Here is an 18752-nt window from a genome sequence, read left to right as displayed (position 1 = left end):
CCATTTACCAGCGAATGATAACATTTCGTTCTTCTTCATGGCTGCATAAAATTCCATTGTGTATAGATACCACATTTTCTTAATCCATTCGTCAGTGCTGGGGCATCTTGGCTGTTTCCATAACTTGGCTATTGTGAATAGTGCCGCGATAAACATGGATGTGCAGGTGCCTCTGGAGTAACAGTCTTTTGGGTATATCCCCAAGAGTGGTATTGCTGGATCAAATGGTAGATCGATGTCCAGCTTTTTAAGTAGCCTCCAAATTTTTTTCCAGAGTGGTTGTACTAGTCTACATTCCCACCAACAGTGTAAGAGGGTTCCTTTTTCCCCGCATCCTCGCCAACACCTGTTGTTGGTGGTGTTGCTGATGATGGCTATTCTAACAGGGGTGAGGTGGAATCTTAGTGTGGTTTTAATTTGCATTTCCTTTATTGCTAGAGATGGTGAGCATTTTTTCATGTGTTTTCTGGCCATTTGAATTTCTTCTTTTGAGAAAGTTCTGTTTAGTTCACATGCCCATTCCTTTATTGGTTCATTAGTTTTGGGAGAATTTAGTTTTTTAAGTTCCCTGTATATTCTGGTTATCAGTCCTTTGTCTGATGTATAGTTGGCAAATATTTTCTCCCACTCTGTGGGTGTTCTCTTCAGTTTAGAAACCATTTCTTTTGATGAACAGAAGCATTTTAGTTTTATGAGGTCCCATTTATCTATGCTATCTCTTAGTTGCTGTGCTGCTGGGGTTTCATTGAGAAAGTTCTTACCTATACCTACTAACTCCAGAGTATTTCCTACTCTTTCTTGTATCAACTTAAGAGTTTGGGGGCTGATATTAAGATCCTTGATCCATTTTGAGTTAATCTTGGTATAGGGTGATATACATGGATCTAGTTTCAGTTTTTTGCAGACTGCTAACCAGTTTTCCCAGCAGTTTTTATTGAAGAGGCTGCTATTTCTCCATCATATATTTTTAGCTCCTTTGTCAAAGATAAGTTGCTTATAGTTGTGTGGCTTCATATCTGGATCCTCTATTCTGTTCCACTGGTCTTCATGTCTGTTTTTGTGCCAGTACCATGCTGTTTTTATTGTTATTGCTTTGTAATATAGTTTGAAGTCAGTTATTGTGATACCTCCAGCATTGTTCTTTTGACTGAGTATTGCCTTGGCTATTCGTGGCCTCTTCTGTTTCCATATAAATATAACAGTAGATTTTTCAATCTCTTTAATGAATGTCATTGGAATTTTGATGGGAATTGCATTAAACATGTAGATTACTTTGGGGAGTATCGACATTTTTACTATGTTGATTCTACCAATCCATGAGCATGGGAGATCTCTCCACTTTCTATAGTCTTCCTCAATCTCTTTCTTCAGGAGTGTATAGTTTTCCTTGCAGAGGTCATTCACATCTTTTGTTAGGTTTACACCTAGGTATTTGATTTTGTTTGAGGCTATTGTAAATGGAATTGTTTTCATACATTCTTTTTCCGTTTGCTCATTGTTAGTGTATAGAAATGCTAATGATTTTTCTATGTTGATTTTATATCCTGCTACCTTGCTATAGCTATTGATGATGTCTAGAAGCTTCTGAGTAGAGTTTTTTGGGTCTTTAAGGTATAGGATCATGTCGTCTGCAAATAGGGATATTTTGACAGTTTCTTTACCTATTTGTATTCCTTTTATTCCTTCTTCTTGCCTAACTGCTCTGGCTAGGAATTCTAGTACTATGTTGAACAGGAATGGGGATAGTGGGCATCCTTGTCTGGTTCCTGATTTTAGAGGGAATGGTTTCAGTTTTTCTCCATTAAGTATAATGCTGGCTATAGGTTTGTCATATATAGCTTCTAAAATGTTGAGGTCCTAGTTTTCTTAGAGCTTTTATCATGAAATGGTGTTGGATCTTCTCAAAGGCTTTTTCTGCATCTATTGAGATGATCAAGTGGTTTTTATCTTTGCTTCTGTTAATATGGTTTATTACGTTCATTAATTTTCATATGTTGAACCACCCTGCATTCCTGGGATGAAGCCTACTTGGTTGTGATGAATAATCTTTTTGATGTGTTGTTGAATTCGGTTTGCCATTATTTTGTTGAGGATTTTTGCATTAATGTTCATTAAGGAGATTGGTCTATAGTTCTCCTTTTTGGAGGTATCTTTGCCTGGTTTTGGGATAAGTGTAATACTGGCTTCATAAAATGTGTTTGGCAGGTTTCCTTCCCTTTCTATTTCGTGGAACAGTTTAAGGAGAGTTGGTGTCAGTTCTTCTTTAAAGGTCTGATAGAATTCAGCAGAGAATCCATCAGGTCCTGGACTTTTCTTTTTGGGGAGACTCTTGATTGCTGCTTCAATTTCATTTTGTGTTATAGGTCTATTCAGGTGATTAATTTCCTCTTGGTTCAGTTTTGGATGATCATATGTATCTAGAAATCTGTCCATTTCTTTAAGATTTTCAAATTTATTTGAATACAGGTTCTCAAAGTAGTCTCTGATGATTTCCTGGACTTCCATGGTGTTTGTTGTTATCTCCCCGTTTGCATTCCTAATTCTACTAATTTGGGTTTTTTCTCTCCTCATTTTAGTCAGGTTTGCCAGGGGTCTATCGATCTTGTTTATTTTTTCAAAAAACCAACTTTTTGTTTCATTAATTCTTTGTATGGTTTTTTTGGTTTCTATTTCATTGATTTCAGCTCTTATTTTTATTATTTCTTTCCTTCTATTTGTTTTGGGATTTGCTTGTTCTTGTTTTTCTAGGAGTTTGAGATGTATCATTAGGTCATTGGTTTGGGATCTTTCAATCTTTTTATTATATGCACTCATGGCTATAAACTTTCCTCTCAAGACTGCCTTAGCTGTGTCTCATAGGTTCCAGTAGGTTGTGTTTTCATTTTCATTGACTTCCAGGAACTTTTTAATTTCCTCTTTTATTGCATCGATGATCCATTCTTCATTAAGTAATGAGTTATTTAGTTTCCAGCTGTTTGCATGTTTTTTGTCTTTACTTTTGTTGTTGAGTTCTACTTTTACTGCATTGTGGTCAGATAGTATGCATGGTATTATTTCTATTTTCTTATATTTGCTGAGGCTTGCTTTGTGCCCTAGGATATGATCTATTTTGGAGAAGGTTCCATGGGCTGCTGAGAAGAATGTATATTGTGTAGAGGTTGGATGAAATGTTCTGTAGACATCTACTAGGTCCACTTGATCTATTGCATATTTCAGATCTTGGATTTCTTTATTGAGTTTTTGTTTGGATGACCTATCTATTGATGATAATGGAGTGTTAAAGTCTCCCACAACCACTGTGTTGGCGTTTATATATGCTTTTAAGTCTTTCAGGGTATGTTTGATGAAATTGGGTGCGTTAACATTGGGTGCGTACAGATTGATGATTATTAATTCCTTTTGGTCTATTTCCCCTTTTATTAGTATGGAATGTCCTTCTTTATCTCGTTTGATCAATGTAGGTTTGAAGTCTACTTTGTCAGAGATAAGTATTGCTACTCCTGCTTGTTTTCAGGGGCCATTGGATTGGTAAATCTTCTTCCAGCCTTTCATCCTAAGCATATGCTTATTTCTGTCGGTGAGATGAGTCTCCTGTAAGCAACAAATTGTTGGATCTTCTTTTTTAATCCATTTTGTCAAATGGTGTCTTTTGATGGGTGAATTAAGTCCATTAACATTAAGCGTTAGTATTGATAGGTATGTGGTGATTCCTGCCATTTAGTTTTCTTAGTTGTTTGAAGGTTTGATTGTGTGTACCTAACTTGATGTTACTTTCTACTGTCTTGCTTTTTCTTATCCTGTGGTTTGGTGCTGCCTGTCTTTTCATGGTTAAGTTGGGTGTCACTTTCTGTGTGCAGGATCCCTTGCAGAATCTTTTGTAATGGTGGCTTTGTGGTCACATATTGTTTTAGTTTCTGCTTATCATGGAAGACTTTTATTGCTCCTTCTATTTTGAATGATAGCTTTGCTGGGTAGAGTATCCTGGGGTTGAAGTTATTTTCATTCAGTGCCCGGAAGATCTCACCCCACGGTCTTCTTGCCTTTAATGTTTCTGTTGAGAAGTCTGCTGAGATTTTGATGGGTTTACCTTTGTATGTTACTTGTTTTTTCTCTCTTACAGCCTTCGATATTCTTTCCTTAGTTTCTGAACTTGTTGTTTTAATGATGATATGTCGTGGAGTAGTTCTATTTTGATCTGGTCTGTTTGGTGTCCTGGAGGCCTCTTGCATTTGTATGGGAATATCTTTCTCTAGATTTGGGAAATTTTCCGTTATTATTTTGTTGAATATATTACGCATTCCCTTCGCTTGCACCTCTTCTCCTTCTTCGATGCCCATGATTCTCAAGTTTGGTCTTTTGATGGAGTCAGTGAGTTCTTGCATTTTCTTTTCCATGGGTCTTGAGTTGTTTAATTAATAGCTCTTCGGTTTTTCCTTTAATTACCATTTCATCTTCTAGTTCTGAGATTCTGTCTTCTGTTTGTTCTATTCTGCTGGATTGGCCTTCCGTTTTGTTTTCAGTTCTGTTTCGTTCTTTTTTCTGAGGTTTTCCATATCCTGGCAGTTTTCTTCTTTATTGTTGTCTATTTTTGTCCTGAGTTCATTTATCCATTTATTCATTTTGTTCTCTCTTTCACTTTGGTGTTTATACAGTGCTTCTATGGTTTCCTTTATTTCTTCTTTTGCTTTTTCAAATTCTCTATTTTTATTGTCTTGGAATTTCTTGAGTGTCTCCTGTACATTTTGGTTGACCCTATCCAGTATCATCTCTATAAAATTCTCATTGAGTACTTGTAGTATGTCTTCTTTTAAATTATTCTTGTGGGCTTCATTGGGTCCTTTGGCATAGTTTATCTTCATTTTGTTGGAGTCTGGATCTGAGTTTCTGTTCTCTTCATTCCCCTCTGGTTCCTGTACTAATTTTTTGCTGTGGGGAAACTGGTTTCCCTGTTTTTTCTGTCTTCTCATCATTGTCCTTGGTGTTGTTACTGTCCCTGTACTGTGTGTAATTAAGTATTTTCTAGCTTGTAATAATAACAATGGTAATATTTAGAATGGAAGAGTGAGCTGAGATGGAAAGCAAGAAGTTAAAGAAAAGGGGAAAACAAATATACAGACAAGAGGGAGAAAGCAGAACAAGGTATCAGACAAGAGAGTTTCAAAGGTATAAACAGGGAGAGTTAGTGTACTAATCGACAGTAAGCTGAACAGACATTAGAGAGACAGAGAGAGGATTGAAAATCAAAGATAAAAAAAATAAATAAAAATAAGTAAATGAAAGTAATATCTATATATAAAAATGAATTAAAATAAAATGGAAAATAGAAAATTAAAAAAAAAAAAACCAAAAATCTTCCAAGTTTATATGCAATGCAGTTTCAGTCTTAATAATTTGGGTGTCTGTCTCAATCTCCAGTCCTGGAGTTGGTGCCTCAGATGTTGTTCTGTAGTTGTCTCATCAAAGGGGATGCATAAAGTAGAACAAAACTACACACTCACACACACACACACACACACACACACACACACACACACACACACACACAAAAAGCCCCACCAAGTGTCCCCAGTTCAAATGCAATACAGTTTCAGTAAGTTTTTCGGCTTGCAGGTGTAATTCAGTTGTTCTCTCATCAAAGGTAAGGAGAAAAAGAAAAAAAAGCGTCTGGAGACAGTTCTGAGAGTGGTATCTGCAGCTGTGGCTTGCCTGCCTGCTGCTCTCAGCCTGTAGCTGGCGTTATTTATGCAGATCTCTGGGGTGAGCTAGCACTCACCTGGTCCCACAGGCTTTGTTTGTTCAGAGTTCTCCTGTGCCGGAGCCTCTGCTACAGGCTTTCCCCTTTCCAAGCACTGGGAAAGGTGACACTGCCCCCGCGTTGTCAGGCCTGCGTGTTTATTTACAGTTCATGTGGGAGGTGGGTCTTCCCCTCTCTCCTCTGAAGTTTTCCTCCCACTGCCACTTTCAGAAGCTTTCCTGCTCCTGCTTACTGGGCAGTGCTGCTGCTCCTGCTGGCCGCCATGTTTGTTTACAGTTCACGTGGGAAGTGGGTCTTCCCTCCTCTCACAAACTTCCCCGCTCCTGGTTGCTGGGCGCGTGTCCCGCTCCCGCCAGAGCCTCTCCGGCCAGGCCGGCTTATTTATTTACAGTCCCGGGAAGGATTCCCTTCCCCCAATCTTCAGCGCTCAGGGCGCCCCACCCTCTTTCCAGCATGTCTTAACTGTTCTTATTGCTTATTACTCAGTTTCTCTTTTTTTTCCGGGTGGAGGTCAGTCTGTCCAGGGGAGTATGCTGCTCTGGCCCAGGCTTGTCTGTGGGGCTACCGTGGTACCGTGAAGCTCACCTGGTCCGCATCTTCCCAAGCCGTATGGGTGCTGGCCACTGGCGGCCCCGGGGGCCCTCCTTGTTTCTCTGTTTAACGTGAAGTGGAGATTCTCTGCACCGGCTGGAGATGTGGAGGGGTCAAAGTTATGCCTTTTCTCGGTGATTATGCCTGCAAAGTGTGTCTCCAGCCTCTCTCCAAGATTTCACTATAGGAGGGTCGCTTTCTGCTTTCTACCTCTAGCCGCCATCTTGGAATTCCCTTTTTTTTTTTTTTTTTGAGATAGGACCTATTCAGGTGAGTACAGCCTGCATTTGAGGTTAGCAGAGCCTGGAATAGCAGACCTTTCTGCAGGGCTACTGTCAAGTTGTTCTAGGTTTGTTAGATTCCTCGCCATGAGCCATGATATTTAAAATGTTGTGGAAATTGAGCCTTTTGTAATTTTCTTGCATTTGAATTTGGACTCTTAGCATCACATTAATATAAGAGTCTGTCCATTGTCAGAAGTTATGTACGATGCTAGGTCAATTTGTGGAATACATTTTTGTCAAATACTGAAAAACAAAACATTGCTTAGTCCATTCTTCATTAACCATGCTAGTCTACCTTACAAATGGAAGACATGCTGGTATAGTGGAAAATGTGAACTTTGGAACTAGTTACGAGTATTCACTTATAACTAAATATGAGATTGTGTATAGGCAACTTTACTTCTCAGAACTTCTGTTACATTGTTTGTTGCTCTCTCCAAGAAGTTTAATGGAGTCCAGAAATGAAGAAGGACTTTTTTTGGAGATTCAGAGCAATCTTGAATGTGTGTATATTATTTTTTTGTTAAAGGAGAAGTGATGCTTGCTGTTGAGTACAGGTGCTCAGCATTGGGGAGAGTTGTAAAAGTCTTGGCAACACTTTTGGAGCAGGTGCTCATCCTTACCTGATGAATGGGTGAAAGATTATCACAGTTGGATAAGGATGCAGAGGTGTTCTTATCTTGGGAATAGCAAGAACATAAAAATAGATTCATATCTTTCCAGTGTTAATGAAAAGAATAACAATGGAAAATCTGCTGGGATCTTGCCACACTTTATAGGTCTAACTCATTTTGAGAAGTAAAAGAACTTACTCCAAAGTTCCTTGCTGAAGATCCTTTCAGGAAATTTTATTCCTTTCAAGTGCATTTAATGTGTCTGTCAGTAACATGGACTCAGTGAGCTGTTTCATGAAATCTCACATTTTTAAAAACAGAGAATCAGTTGTGATTGAAAATGCTAAATTGGATGCAATTCCATGTGGATTGTCCAGCAGGGTGGCATACTCTGCTGCTAATTCAGGATAATCATGTCTACCATGAAGTAAATACAGAAGACCTAGGGGAAAAAGTATGCCTTTGAGAAGTGATTCTATTCTTCCCAGTGTCTGGGAAGCATGCCTAGGAAACCAGGCCTCTGACTATTTGAGGCACAGTCATAAAGTGCTGAAAAGAGATAATGCTCCTTTCCCAGCATAAGGCTGACTGGGAAATATGAACTATATTTTATTTATTTAAATTGACAAATAAAATTATATATATTTATATATATATGTATGTGGAGTAAAATGTGATGCTGTGCTATGTGCTATGTATTTACATTGTGGAATGATTAAAACAAGTCAATTAACATGTCCATCATCTTACATACTTATTTTTTATGATGAGAAGATTTAAAATATACCACCTTCACAATTTTCAAGTACACAGTGCATTATTATTAACTGTTGTCACCATGCTCTATAACAGGCCTCCAGAACTAAGTCCTCCTAAGTCAAATCTAGTGCCATTTGACTAACATCTCCCCATTCCTGATGAACTCATTACATATTTTAAATGATCAGAGACATTTTGGAGACCAGAACTCTCTTTTCAATTGTCGTCACATAGAGTTACTTTAGGGAGAGCTTTGATGAACATACAAGGAGCATTTGTCATGAATGTTATCAACTGGATACAAATGCACAATTTGAAAACACTTGGAAATAGTCTGTCTCTTAAATAGGTTAAGCATACCCTCTAAATCTTGTGTGCATTTTTAATGTGCTTACCACCTCCTTTTTAAATAGTGCTGGATAAAATTCAATCCATGTCAGAGCTTGTCTGAATAATACTTACAAATTCTGCTTCAGCAGTGCCAGTGTGAATGAAGCTATGAAGTATCTCCTTGCATTACATCAAAGACTCTTTTTGAACTAGGTAATTATAGAAGGAAAAAGAAAACATGTTTCAGTGCTACCTGAACCTTCTTATTAATATTATCTTTGAAATACCTAAGTATGTTACCTGTAAAGATTGGAAAAAAGTATTATGTAACTCACTCATTAAAAAGGATTTTCATAAACTTTGTTCCTTTCCAACCCTCCCCAAAGCTATCCTTTATTTCCGTCATTACATTGATTCTTAGTTTTAATGTTTATATACAGAAATGCTTGATGACTTCAACACATGCTGACTCCTCCTGCTTCACAAAATTTGTCATCTCTCTGTTGCAGGATTTTAAGCATGTGACTTAATTATCCTTACTCTTAGAGTAAAGCATGTTGGCCACATGCCCTACAACTTGCACAAGATTTGAATAGCACCTTTTTTCAAGCTGAGTGTTTGAAAGAGCAGAGAAGGTGCTCCTGCTGATAACAGGATGGGAGCCTGAGGAGCTTTTCCTATTTGAAGACATGAACTCGCAAGTACACTGTGTGTGTATAGCCTGGTAGAACCAAGCTACCAATCACATAGTAACCTCTGCTGTGAATAAGAAAGAATTCTGCTCAGCTGCCTCATCTCTGCATGGAAAAATCAACAGCTTGTGCATAATCTTCTCCCAACTGTTAGGCTGCATCAAGAGAAGATGAGTATCAATGTGTCCAATCTGAAGGTGATGATAATGCTGCCTCCCTGGAACTGGCAGATCATACCTGGAGCAGGACACCATGTGTTAGAGGAGCCCCAGGCAATAAGGAGTCCTTCTCTAGCAAAGCCTAAGATAGTGACAGAATGCAGGACTAGAGCATTGGAAAGAAAAGTGAAAGTTCCCAATAAATGAATGAACAAGCTGAAAATGTCTCAGCTTGGAGAAGAGACACTGCCAGGGGACAGAACTGCTATCTTCCAAAACTAAAAACTTGTCAGGACAAAGAATGAGGAGATGCATTCTGTATAGTTCCAAAGTACAATCCCTAGGGAAACACTCCTGGCAGACAGGTGTTAGCTTCACAACCAAGAAGAATAGTCAGATCCCACAATCTCCGTGTGATAGGCTGCTTTCAGCATAATGAGCATCCTGTCCCTGGCTGTGCAAGCAGATGCTGGATATCTCTTTGTGTTATAGATAAGCTTCAAGGACTAGTATGGCACAGGGAATTGGACTGAGTGACTAAGGTCCCTGGTTAAGCCAATTGAGTACTCTTTAGTATCTATAAAGAACCTGCTACATTTCATGCCAAGAAGGGGTTGATTTTCCAAGTGCTCTCTTTTTCCTCATCTGATGACCCATTCCTGGACTGTTCCTTTCACTGCCATGCATATTCCTAGAAACTCTGAGTAGAATACATTTTCCATCCCAGGACAGCTCCATTCTCCTTTGATTCCATTATGTCAAACTTATGATTAGATTCATAATGAGAAAAAAAGGCCTTGGTCTTCTAGATCCTTAGAATCTAGATTCTCTCTTGCCCTCAGGATGATACTATAAATATGATTTTTATTGGGAATCTTTAATACAACCTACATATAGGTGCTAGCATGCTTATTTTCTGATCTGTATACTTCCACTGCTCAAGTAGCTGTGCCAGAGCTGATGAGATAAGCCCATCCCTTACAGAAGACCAAACAAACCCACATTGAGAAAATTTATGCTCTTCACTATGATGGATAGACTTTCAGTTTTGGACATCACTTTCCAGTCCTTGCATACAAGCTGACGATTGTTACAAACCAAGATACCACATGGACAGAACTTTTCTTCGACATTTCTTTTGTCAAATCTTGAATATAGATTTTTCTTCACTAGCTCCTAGTAATGCTTTATAAACACCATCAGTTTTAAAACTGCCTAAAGAGATGCAGCTATAACATAATTTTTAAAAAATAATGTCTTCCTTCTTCCTATATATTCAGAAACCATTTGCTGAGGGCACAAAATGCACTTAAAGTTAAGGATGAAGAAAATCCCTTTACAAATTATGAGGTAAAGTACAAAGCGGTAAGTGTCTTCATAGAGAATACAAGGCCCCAAGAAATATGTGATACTCCCGTGGAGAGCTGAAGATATGTTCACCGTGAAGCATGGAGGTGGCTACATTTAGAAGTTGATTAGGACACTGACAGGTGAAGAAGGACCCAAGAGAAGAACACTTCATTCAGAAGACTAGCATGAGCAAAGGAACAGATAGATAAAGGATCATTATGTGATTAATGTGAATATGAGATCCAGTCCAAGTGGCTAGATTATATGTTTTGTGATGAGCCAGTAGAAAGATTAACTCTGGACATGTGAGTATATTGCTCTAAAAGACATTGAGATGCCACCCAAAAAGTTCGAACTTTATTTATAAAAGGAGAAATACTGTAGCCATTATGATGGCTCAAGCCTGTAATCCTAGCTACTTAGGAGATAGAGATCAGAAGGATCATGGTTTGAGGTCAGTGTGGGGGAAAACATTATAGATATTCCATCTCAACCAATGGCTAAGTGTGGTAGTGTGCAACTGTCATCCTCAGCTTCATGGGGAAGCACAAACAAGACGATCCCAGTCTTGGCTGCCCCAGGGATAAAGTGACACCTTATCTCCAAAATAACCAAAACAAAAAGGGCTGGTGAGGTAGCTCAAATGGTAGAGCACCTGCCTAGCAAGTACAAGGCCTTGAATTGTACCACAAAGAAATAAAAATAAAATAAAAAATAAATAAAAGGAGAAATACCCAATCAGATTCATTAGTTCTTAGGGTCATGATTTTGACAATAACTCTGGTCTGAACTATGCTTAATTATGTCCTCTCTCCTTTGAAAGGAATCCCTTACTGTCCCAGTTGGGGTTTGTGTCCCCACTCTCCTTCCTCAAGATGTACTTGGTTTGGTTTGGTAGCCTTCTGCTTAGCATCTCCAGCAAACAGAGAAAATCCATCCATTTTCAGGCATTAAAACCAACACTTATACAGAAATGCCAGTGTTTTCAGCTGCATTTTCCAATTTTGGAGATAATTTCTGCAAGTTGTGATTTCGACATTTGTACATACATACAAAATAGAACTGGTTGCTCAAATGGGCTTTTGTGGATGTGTACAATGTGAAATCAGACATGATTTCCACTTTCTGTCAGGTAGCTGTGCTACCATCAAAAAAGACAGAAGCAAGTGGAATAAAATGGTCAGCACAGGATGGCCACATACCCACCCTTTCTTGTCATTTGATTCCTGTCAAAATGTTGATTTGAAAGACAAGGATATTTTAAATGACACATATAATGATACCATATATCTCACCTCATTCTAAGTACTTCATAAATAGTAAATAATTCAGTCTTTACTACAACCCCAAGAGATTGGTAATTTGACTATCTCTGATTTGCAGAGGAGGAAACTGAGGCACATAGCAATTAATGTACTCAGGATGCCTCCAGTTAATGGCTCAGTAATTAAGAGAACAGATGAACAAATGGGACTGAATTAAACTAAAAATCTTCTGCACAGCAAAAGAAACAGTCACTAGACTTCAGAGACCACCTAAGAATAGGAGAATATCTTTGCCAGCTATTCATCTGATAAGGTATTAATAATCAGAATCTACAGGGAGCTCAGAAAACTTAACCCCCAAAGGATCAACAACCCAATGAAGAAATGACCCAACTAATTGAACAGGGAATTTTAAAAGGAAGAGGTACAAATGGCCAATAAATACATGAAAAAGTGCTCAACCGCCCTAGTCATAAAAGAAATGCAAATTAAAACTACACTAAGATTTCATCCCACCCCAGTTAGAATGGCCATCTTCAAGAGCAAAACCAACAAATGCTGGTAAGGATGCGACAAAACAAGAACCCTCATATACTGTTGGTAGGAATGTACATTAGTACATTAGTACATTAGTATGGTTGTACATTAGTACAACCCTATGGAAAGCACTATGGAGGTTCCTTAAAAAACTAACAATAGAACTGCCATACCATCCAGTGATACTACTTCTGATCATGTACCTGAAGGAATATAAGTCAGGATATAATAGAGACACTTGCACACTGATGTTTATTACAGCACTGTTCACAATAGCCATACTATGGAAACAACCCAGACACTTTACAATTGATAGATTAAAAAAATTGGTATATATACACAATGGAGTTTTCTTCAGCCATAGGCAGAATGAAATTATGTCATTTGCAGGTAAATGGATGGAATTGGAGGACATCATGTTAAATGAAGTAAGCCAAATTCAGAAAGACGAAGGTCGCATGTTTTCTATCATATGTGGAAGATAGATCGAAAAGATAAACATATACACAAAACCAAACATGATCATAGACACATTTATATGTACAACATGTTTGTAATAATGGAAGTACTCTGTGGAACTCAGGAGAGGAAGGAAAGGAAAGGAAAATGATAGAGAATCCACAGTATCGGAATACATTACATCAGTACATGGAGAGGACATAACAATATGTACTGAAAGCTGTTGAATAATAGGGAGTAGGAAGGAAAGGGTAAGGGAGAGTAATAGAGGCTGTTGAGCTGACCAAAGCAAAGTATATTCACAGCTGGGATACGTTGAGAAACCCCTTTGTACATTGACTTTGGAATTAAAAATGAAAGCCAGGACTGTAAAATAGGTACAGTGTGGAGGCTACTTGTGGGAGGCGGAGGGTGAATGGAGGAGATGAAGGTCAGGGAATATGGTTGATAGGCTTCATATACATATTTGAAATATAATGATGAAATGAAACCTCTTGCAATTTCTTTAAGTGGGGTGGGGAGAAGGTTGCAGGGAAGAGAGTTGGGGCAATCTAACCAATGTATAATGTAAGGCTATTGGAAATTGTCACAATGAATCCTCCCTGTACAATGAATATATCCTAATAAAAAATGGAAAAAAGATTTCTCCTCTTAATAAATGAGGAAACCATATTAAGATCCAGGTGTTCTGACACCAGGGGCCATACTGTCCCTTAAAGTGCATTTTCACACACATATTTGCAGACAACCCATCTCAAAACGTGGCTACCTCCACTACATACATGTAACAGGAGTGATTGTGCTTTCCTCTGGACTTACACCAGAATTGGGTGATACTAATCTCTTGTAAACCATCATTTTTTCTCTTTTAGCCATGATAGAACTTATCTAGTAGAAAGAACCACACTCCTGGATGCCATTTGCAGGCTGCGTGGTCCTTTTGAAGTTCCTCTGAGCCTCATTTTCCTCATCCATACTGGGGTGGGGTGTGGGTGTATGGGAGAACTATAAAATCCCAGTGAAATTTTCAGGTTAAACAGTCTATGATTCTATAAATTTATATAAACAAATAGTAGTTAAAAATTCTGAAGTTTTCTTACCAATCCTAAATTCGAAATCCCATGTTTTGTCATAGAACATGAAAACCCTCACTGTGAAGGCAGTTAGTGCTGAGCAGAATTAAAGGAAAAATACTGTACTCAAGAGAAGTTTGGTAAAGAAAAATAGACTGTAAAACAGAGGTTGGCAAACAGTAGCCCATAGATTTTTTTCATTTTTAAATGCTTAAGTTTTTCCAGAAAAAAATAATGTTTTGTTGTGAATAATATGAGCATGAATGTGGAATTCAAATTTCCGTGTCTATAAATCAAGTGGTCTTAGAACCCAGCCACACCTATTCACACTATAATGGCAGAGGTGAGAAGTTATGACAGAGACACATGTCTCCTAGAGTCTAAGATATTTACTACTTAGTCCTTTGTGGGAAAAGGTAGCTGACCCCTGCTCTAGAATTTAGGTCCTTTAGGAGCATCTGACTGTAGGACTATCACCAAGGCAGTAATTTAAAGGAGCTTCTCATAAGTTTATGAAAACAATTTGGCATTATTCTGTTCTAGTATATATGACATGTCTGGTAAAAAAGACACACATGTCAAAGTCAGGTATTTTTTTAAAAAAATTGTACTGTGTGCATTAACAATTACTTTATGAAAAATTCACATTTTTTTTCATAACCAGGCTATTTCCAGTTGGAGTTGGGTATTTATGTAAAGTCACTTTGGTAATACAGAAATGTGTTTCATTTGTTTGGATTTCTGGTTTTAAAATGTCTTTTTCAGTTTAACATTATAAATTATATTAAGAACACATAGCATCAATTGCTTAAATTCAATGAATAACATAATCTTCCTGTTTGTTTCAGGCATCACTGCCTAGGTCCCTTGACGCAATTGATTGTTTGGGTCTAAAGCCCAAAATACTTAAAGATTTTTAAAATCTGGTTAAAGGACCACTACAAAGACTGTGTGTTTTGCCCTTTGACCAGACATTTGGTTTGATTTACTTTGGAATTATGTTTGACTTCCTAAAGGTATATAAGTTCAAACATGCCCTGTATCTTTGTAATGAAGTCCCTTGGAAAAATAGCAGATAGAAGTACTGGTTTATAGTTAAGTAAAGACAAATGATTAACAATTCATTTATTTTCACTCTGGGAAATGAAGTGTTCTGGATAATTGAAATTCTTGTATAACTGAATGTCATCCACTCATAGCAACCATGTAATAGAAATTATTTTGAAGTATAATTAATATTTTACTGACTTCTTTTAAAGATTACACTGAACATGCTTTAGTTTCTCTTGACAACTTAGATTTTATTATGCACATCAATTATTGTACCATGCTGTAATATTACACTATGCTGTAATTGTGCCATTTTGGAGCTAAGAAGATAGGTAATAATGTTTGCCTTAATGGTAAATGGCCATAGACTCTTATACTTTTTAAGTTCTAACTCTGCTATGTCATTTTCTATGGATTGCTATGCTTTCCATTTCACAATTCTGTGTTCCTTCTGAATGGCTAGGCCTCTAGAAATATTTCCCCTTCCTTGCCATTTTCAGTTTTCTAAGGTGTTAGGATAAGATGATCAAGCTTTTTAGAGTCTTTTGTCAAAAATCAGTTCTTGCACATATGAATAAAATAAAAATTTAAAAAAAATCAGTTCTCTATCAGTGAAGGCTCAGAAGCCTTTGAGCAACAAACTGAATGTGCTTAATGACAGCTCTTTAGCTAAGAGAACTTTGCTACTTCTCGCTGAGTTGATGGAGTGGTGATGGTCCCAGAAGACAAATCTCTTGGGAAACAGAGTCATGCTAAATAGATTGAAAAGTTGAGTTTCAATTAAAGCACAGTCATATACTTCTTGGATTAATTCTTTTAAAGACAAATTACACAGTGGTCCTATTTTTATTCTGTAGAGTAGCAAGATTAGGCTTAATGAATAGATTAATTAGAGCAGAGATTGATATAGCTAATTCTTTTTTTTTTTTGCTTATGCTCTTTTTTATTTTATTATTTTTTTCTTGTTTATTCACATGTGCATACATTGTTGGGCCATTTCTACCCTCTTCTCCCTACCCCTCCCTCTCCCCCCCCCCGCCCCTCCTTGCTTGCAGGCAGAATCTATTCTGCCCTTATCTCTAATTTTGTTGAGGAGAGAGTATAAACAATAATAAGAAAGACAAAGCATTTTTGCTAGTTGAGATAAGGATAGCTATACAGAGAGATTCCTAGCATTGCTTCTATGTACAAGTGTGTTACAACCCAAGTTGATTCATCTCTAACTGACCTTTTCTCTAGTTCCTAATCCCCTTCTCATATTGACCTCTGTCACGTTAAAGTTTTATATTTACTTTTTTTTAGTGCTGGCCATCAAACCCAGAACCTTGTGCAGGCTAGGAAAATGCCCCATCACCAAACTGCATCCCCAGTCTATTACATGAATTAATTGTCTCTAGTTTTGCAATGCTTGCTCTGCAGCCTATACTAATTCTCTGTTCCATCCACTGGGTGCCATGTGTGATCTGAACATTACTGTATTGCTTCTCTTTATCATGCTTATGCTACACAGATTTGCCACACACACAGCAAACCCCATGAGTGCAAATCTGGATTTCTAAAAACTAAATGAATTGTGTAAAAGGTGACTTTCAAGTGAAATTCAAATCCTTTTAACTAATATACACCAAAATATTTCAAATTACTTCCTATACTTCAAAAGGCTTGTAACAAAGTTTTAAGAACACCACTGTTGTACAGATTGAGGTATATTTATTGCATATGAGTCATAGTGTTGGCAGAAAGTTGGAGTGGTTTCTATAAAAGGGAAAACATCATATCTACTAATTACAGTCTTATTTACAAATTTACAAAAGCCATGACCATTTGTTTTTTTGAACCATGTCTCTTTACTTCATTAGAGCTATCACTGCCTAGCTACATAAGAGTTATACCCTTGAATTTCACACATGTTGGTCATTTGATCCCTGGGGCACACACTTCCAAATAGACACCAGTCTTACTTATAATTCTAACAAAATAGCAATTATGGTCATGTTGCAGCAGGTTCAGCTACCATGTATTGTTCAAGTAGAGCTAGAGAAGTCTAATTAATGTAATTGTTATTTCCTATTTTATAAACATTAGTCAAATTGCATTCAGCAATAACAGCTATACATTTTTGTCCCCCTTGTATCATTTAACTAATGTTTGTATTGTATATGTCCTTTCCTATAGGAATCTCAACATCTGACCCCAGGATTCACCTTACAAAGTAAGTGTTTTTTGAAAATTTCTTCATAGTCCAGGCATCCATATCCTTTTCTCCATTACTTTTCCCTATTTCCTAATTAATATCATTAGAACATGAAAGAAAAACAATGTCAAAATGTTATATTGTGATATATTCAACTAGTTACTTTTTAAATGTTGTTCATGGCAGGAAGCTAAGTAACTTAAAGAACTGTATGTTTGGAGACTAATTTAATTCTGAATAATAATTTGACAGTAGTAACATGAACAGTAATTGTGTCCTTTCTTTTCAGAGTGGAGTGACCCAACCAGCAGAGCTTCTACAAAGTGAGTGTCATTCAAGTAGTGAATACTTGAGTTCCCAGACTAGGCATTTTCAGGGGTACTTGGCAAGGAAACAGTGCCTCAATGCTGAACTCGTTCTCTGTTGTTCTTTCCAGCTCAGTGAGACTATGAACCTTGACTCATAGTAGTATGTGCTTTGGTTAGCAGTGAGAATCAGATTTCCCCATTCTCTTAGACTCTTTTGGCTGCTATAACAAAATAGTGCAAGATAGACAGTTTATAAATCACAGAAATATATTTTTCACAGTTCTAGAGAATGGAAAGTCAGAGACCAACGTACCATAGAAATGGTATCTGGTAAACGTCCATTTCATCATGGACAGCCAAATTCTCACTCAAATATTGCATGGTAGAAGTGATGAGAGGTCTTTCAAGGGCCTCTTTAATAAAGGCATTAATCCCATTCATTTGTTCACCACCATTATAATCTATTTACCTCCCCAAATGCCTACTTCCTAATACTACCACCTTGGGGTGAGTATTTCAACATATGCAATTTAGGGAGATAGCTTCAGACTACAACACCATGATCAGTAAGTAACAGTAAAAATGAATATGGTCACAATTAGGCTCTCTAATATGTAGACAGAGACGGGTTCAACACCTGAGACAGGAAAACAACCAAATTTCAGGGAAAGTATATCTTGATGGCTTATTTCCCACCTTTTGACTGGTGGTTGAGCATCATGTAACTTCAGCTATAAATATCATTATATGCAATAGTCATCTACCTCTAACAAGGATGGGCAAAGGACACATGTGGCTTCCTGTGACTAGCCAGCCCAAGATCCCACTATTTAGGTCATCTGACATCTATATATTAAAAACAAAAATGTATATGTGCTTGCTTCGGCAGCACGTATAAAAAATTGGAACAGTACAGAGAAGATTAGCATGGCCCCTATGCAAGGATGATATGCAAATTCATTAATCTTTCCATATAAAAATATAGGGACAAATAAGGGCAGCTGCAAAGAAATGTAATAAGAGATTACATGGTTCTAGGTTGAAGTTCAGAAATCAAGGCCCTGCAATTCACTTAGCAATATCTTCATTTTTTATTAACATTGACTGAAGGAGGAGTTTTAGAAACCAATTTCCTTAGTTTAACTATTGTAGATTTTTTAATATCCATTTGCCCAAGAGTGTGTCAAAGGAATATTTTTCTATGACCTCTTTCATTCCTGATAATAGAAAAACGGAAGTTGACTTTTCTGTGTGAATAATAGTACATATTTGAAAATTTTCAAATTGAAATAATTCATGACACTCAAGTGGCCTAATGGCACACTTGAAGCAA

At 37.4% G+C, this 18752-nt stretch overlaps 1 protein-coding gene and 1 non-coding gene across 4 annotated transcripts in view; both read left to right on the top strand.

The window, feature by feature from the left end:
- Aff2 (ALF transcription elongation factor 2) overlaps positions 1–18752 on the top strand; it is a 478328-nt gene that overhangs the window by 305289 nt on the left and 154287 nt on the right. For all 3 annotated transcript variants that reach the window (XM_074064173.1, XM_074064171.1, XM_074064172.1), the window contains 2 exons: positions 17093–17129; positions 17401–17434. In XM_074064173.1, the coding sequence (XP_073920274.1) occupies positions 17093–17129; positions 17401–17434 (71 nt within the window). The remainder of the gene's footprint in view (positions 1–17092; positions 17130–17400; positions 17435–18752) is intronic.
- LOC141420059 (U6 spliceosomal RNA) lies at positions 18293–18398 on the top strand. Its single transcript, XR_012444767.1, has one exon. It is a non-coding gene; the product is annotated as a U6 spliceosomal RNA (small nuclear RNA).

Source organism: Castor canadensis, chromosome X, assembly GCF_047511655.1.
Source record: "Castor canadensis chromosome X, mCasCan1.hap1v2, whole genome shotgun sequence".
Classification (NCBI taxonomy): Eukaryota; Metazoa; Chordata; class Mammalia; order Rodentia; family Castoridae; genus Castor; species Castor canadensis.
Note: the sequence above shows the minus strand (reverse complement) of the source record. Positions and strands in the feature narration are given on the sequence as shown.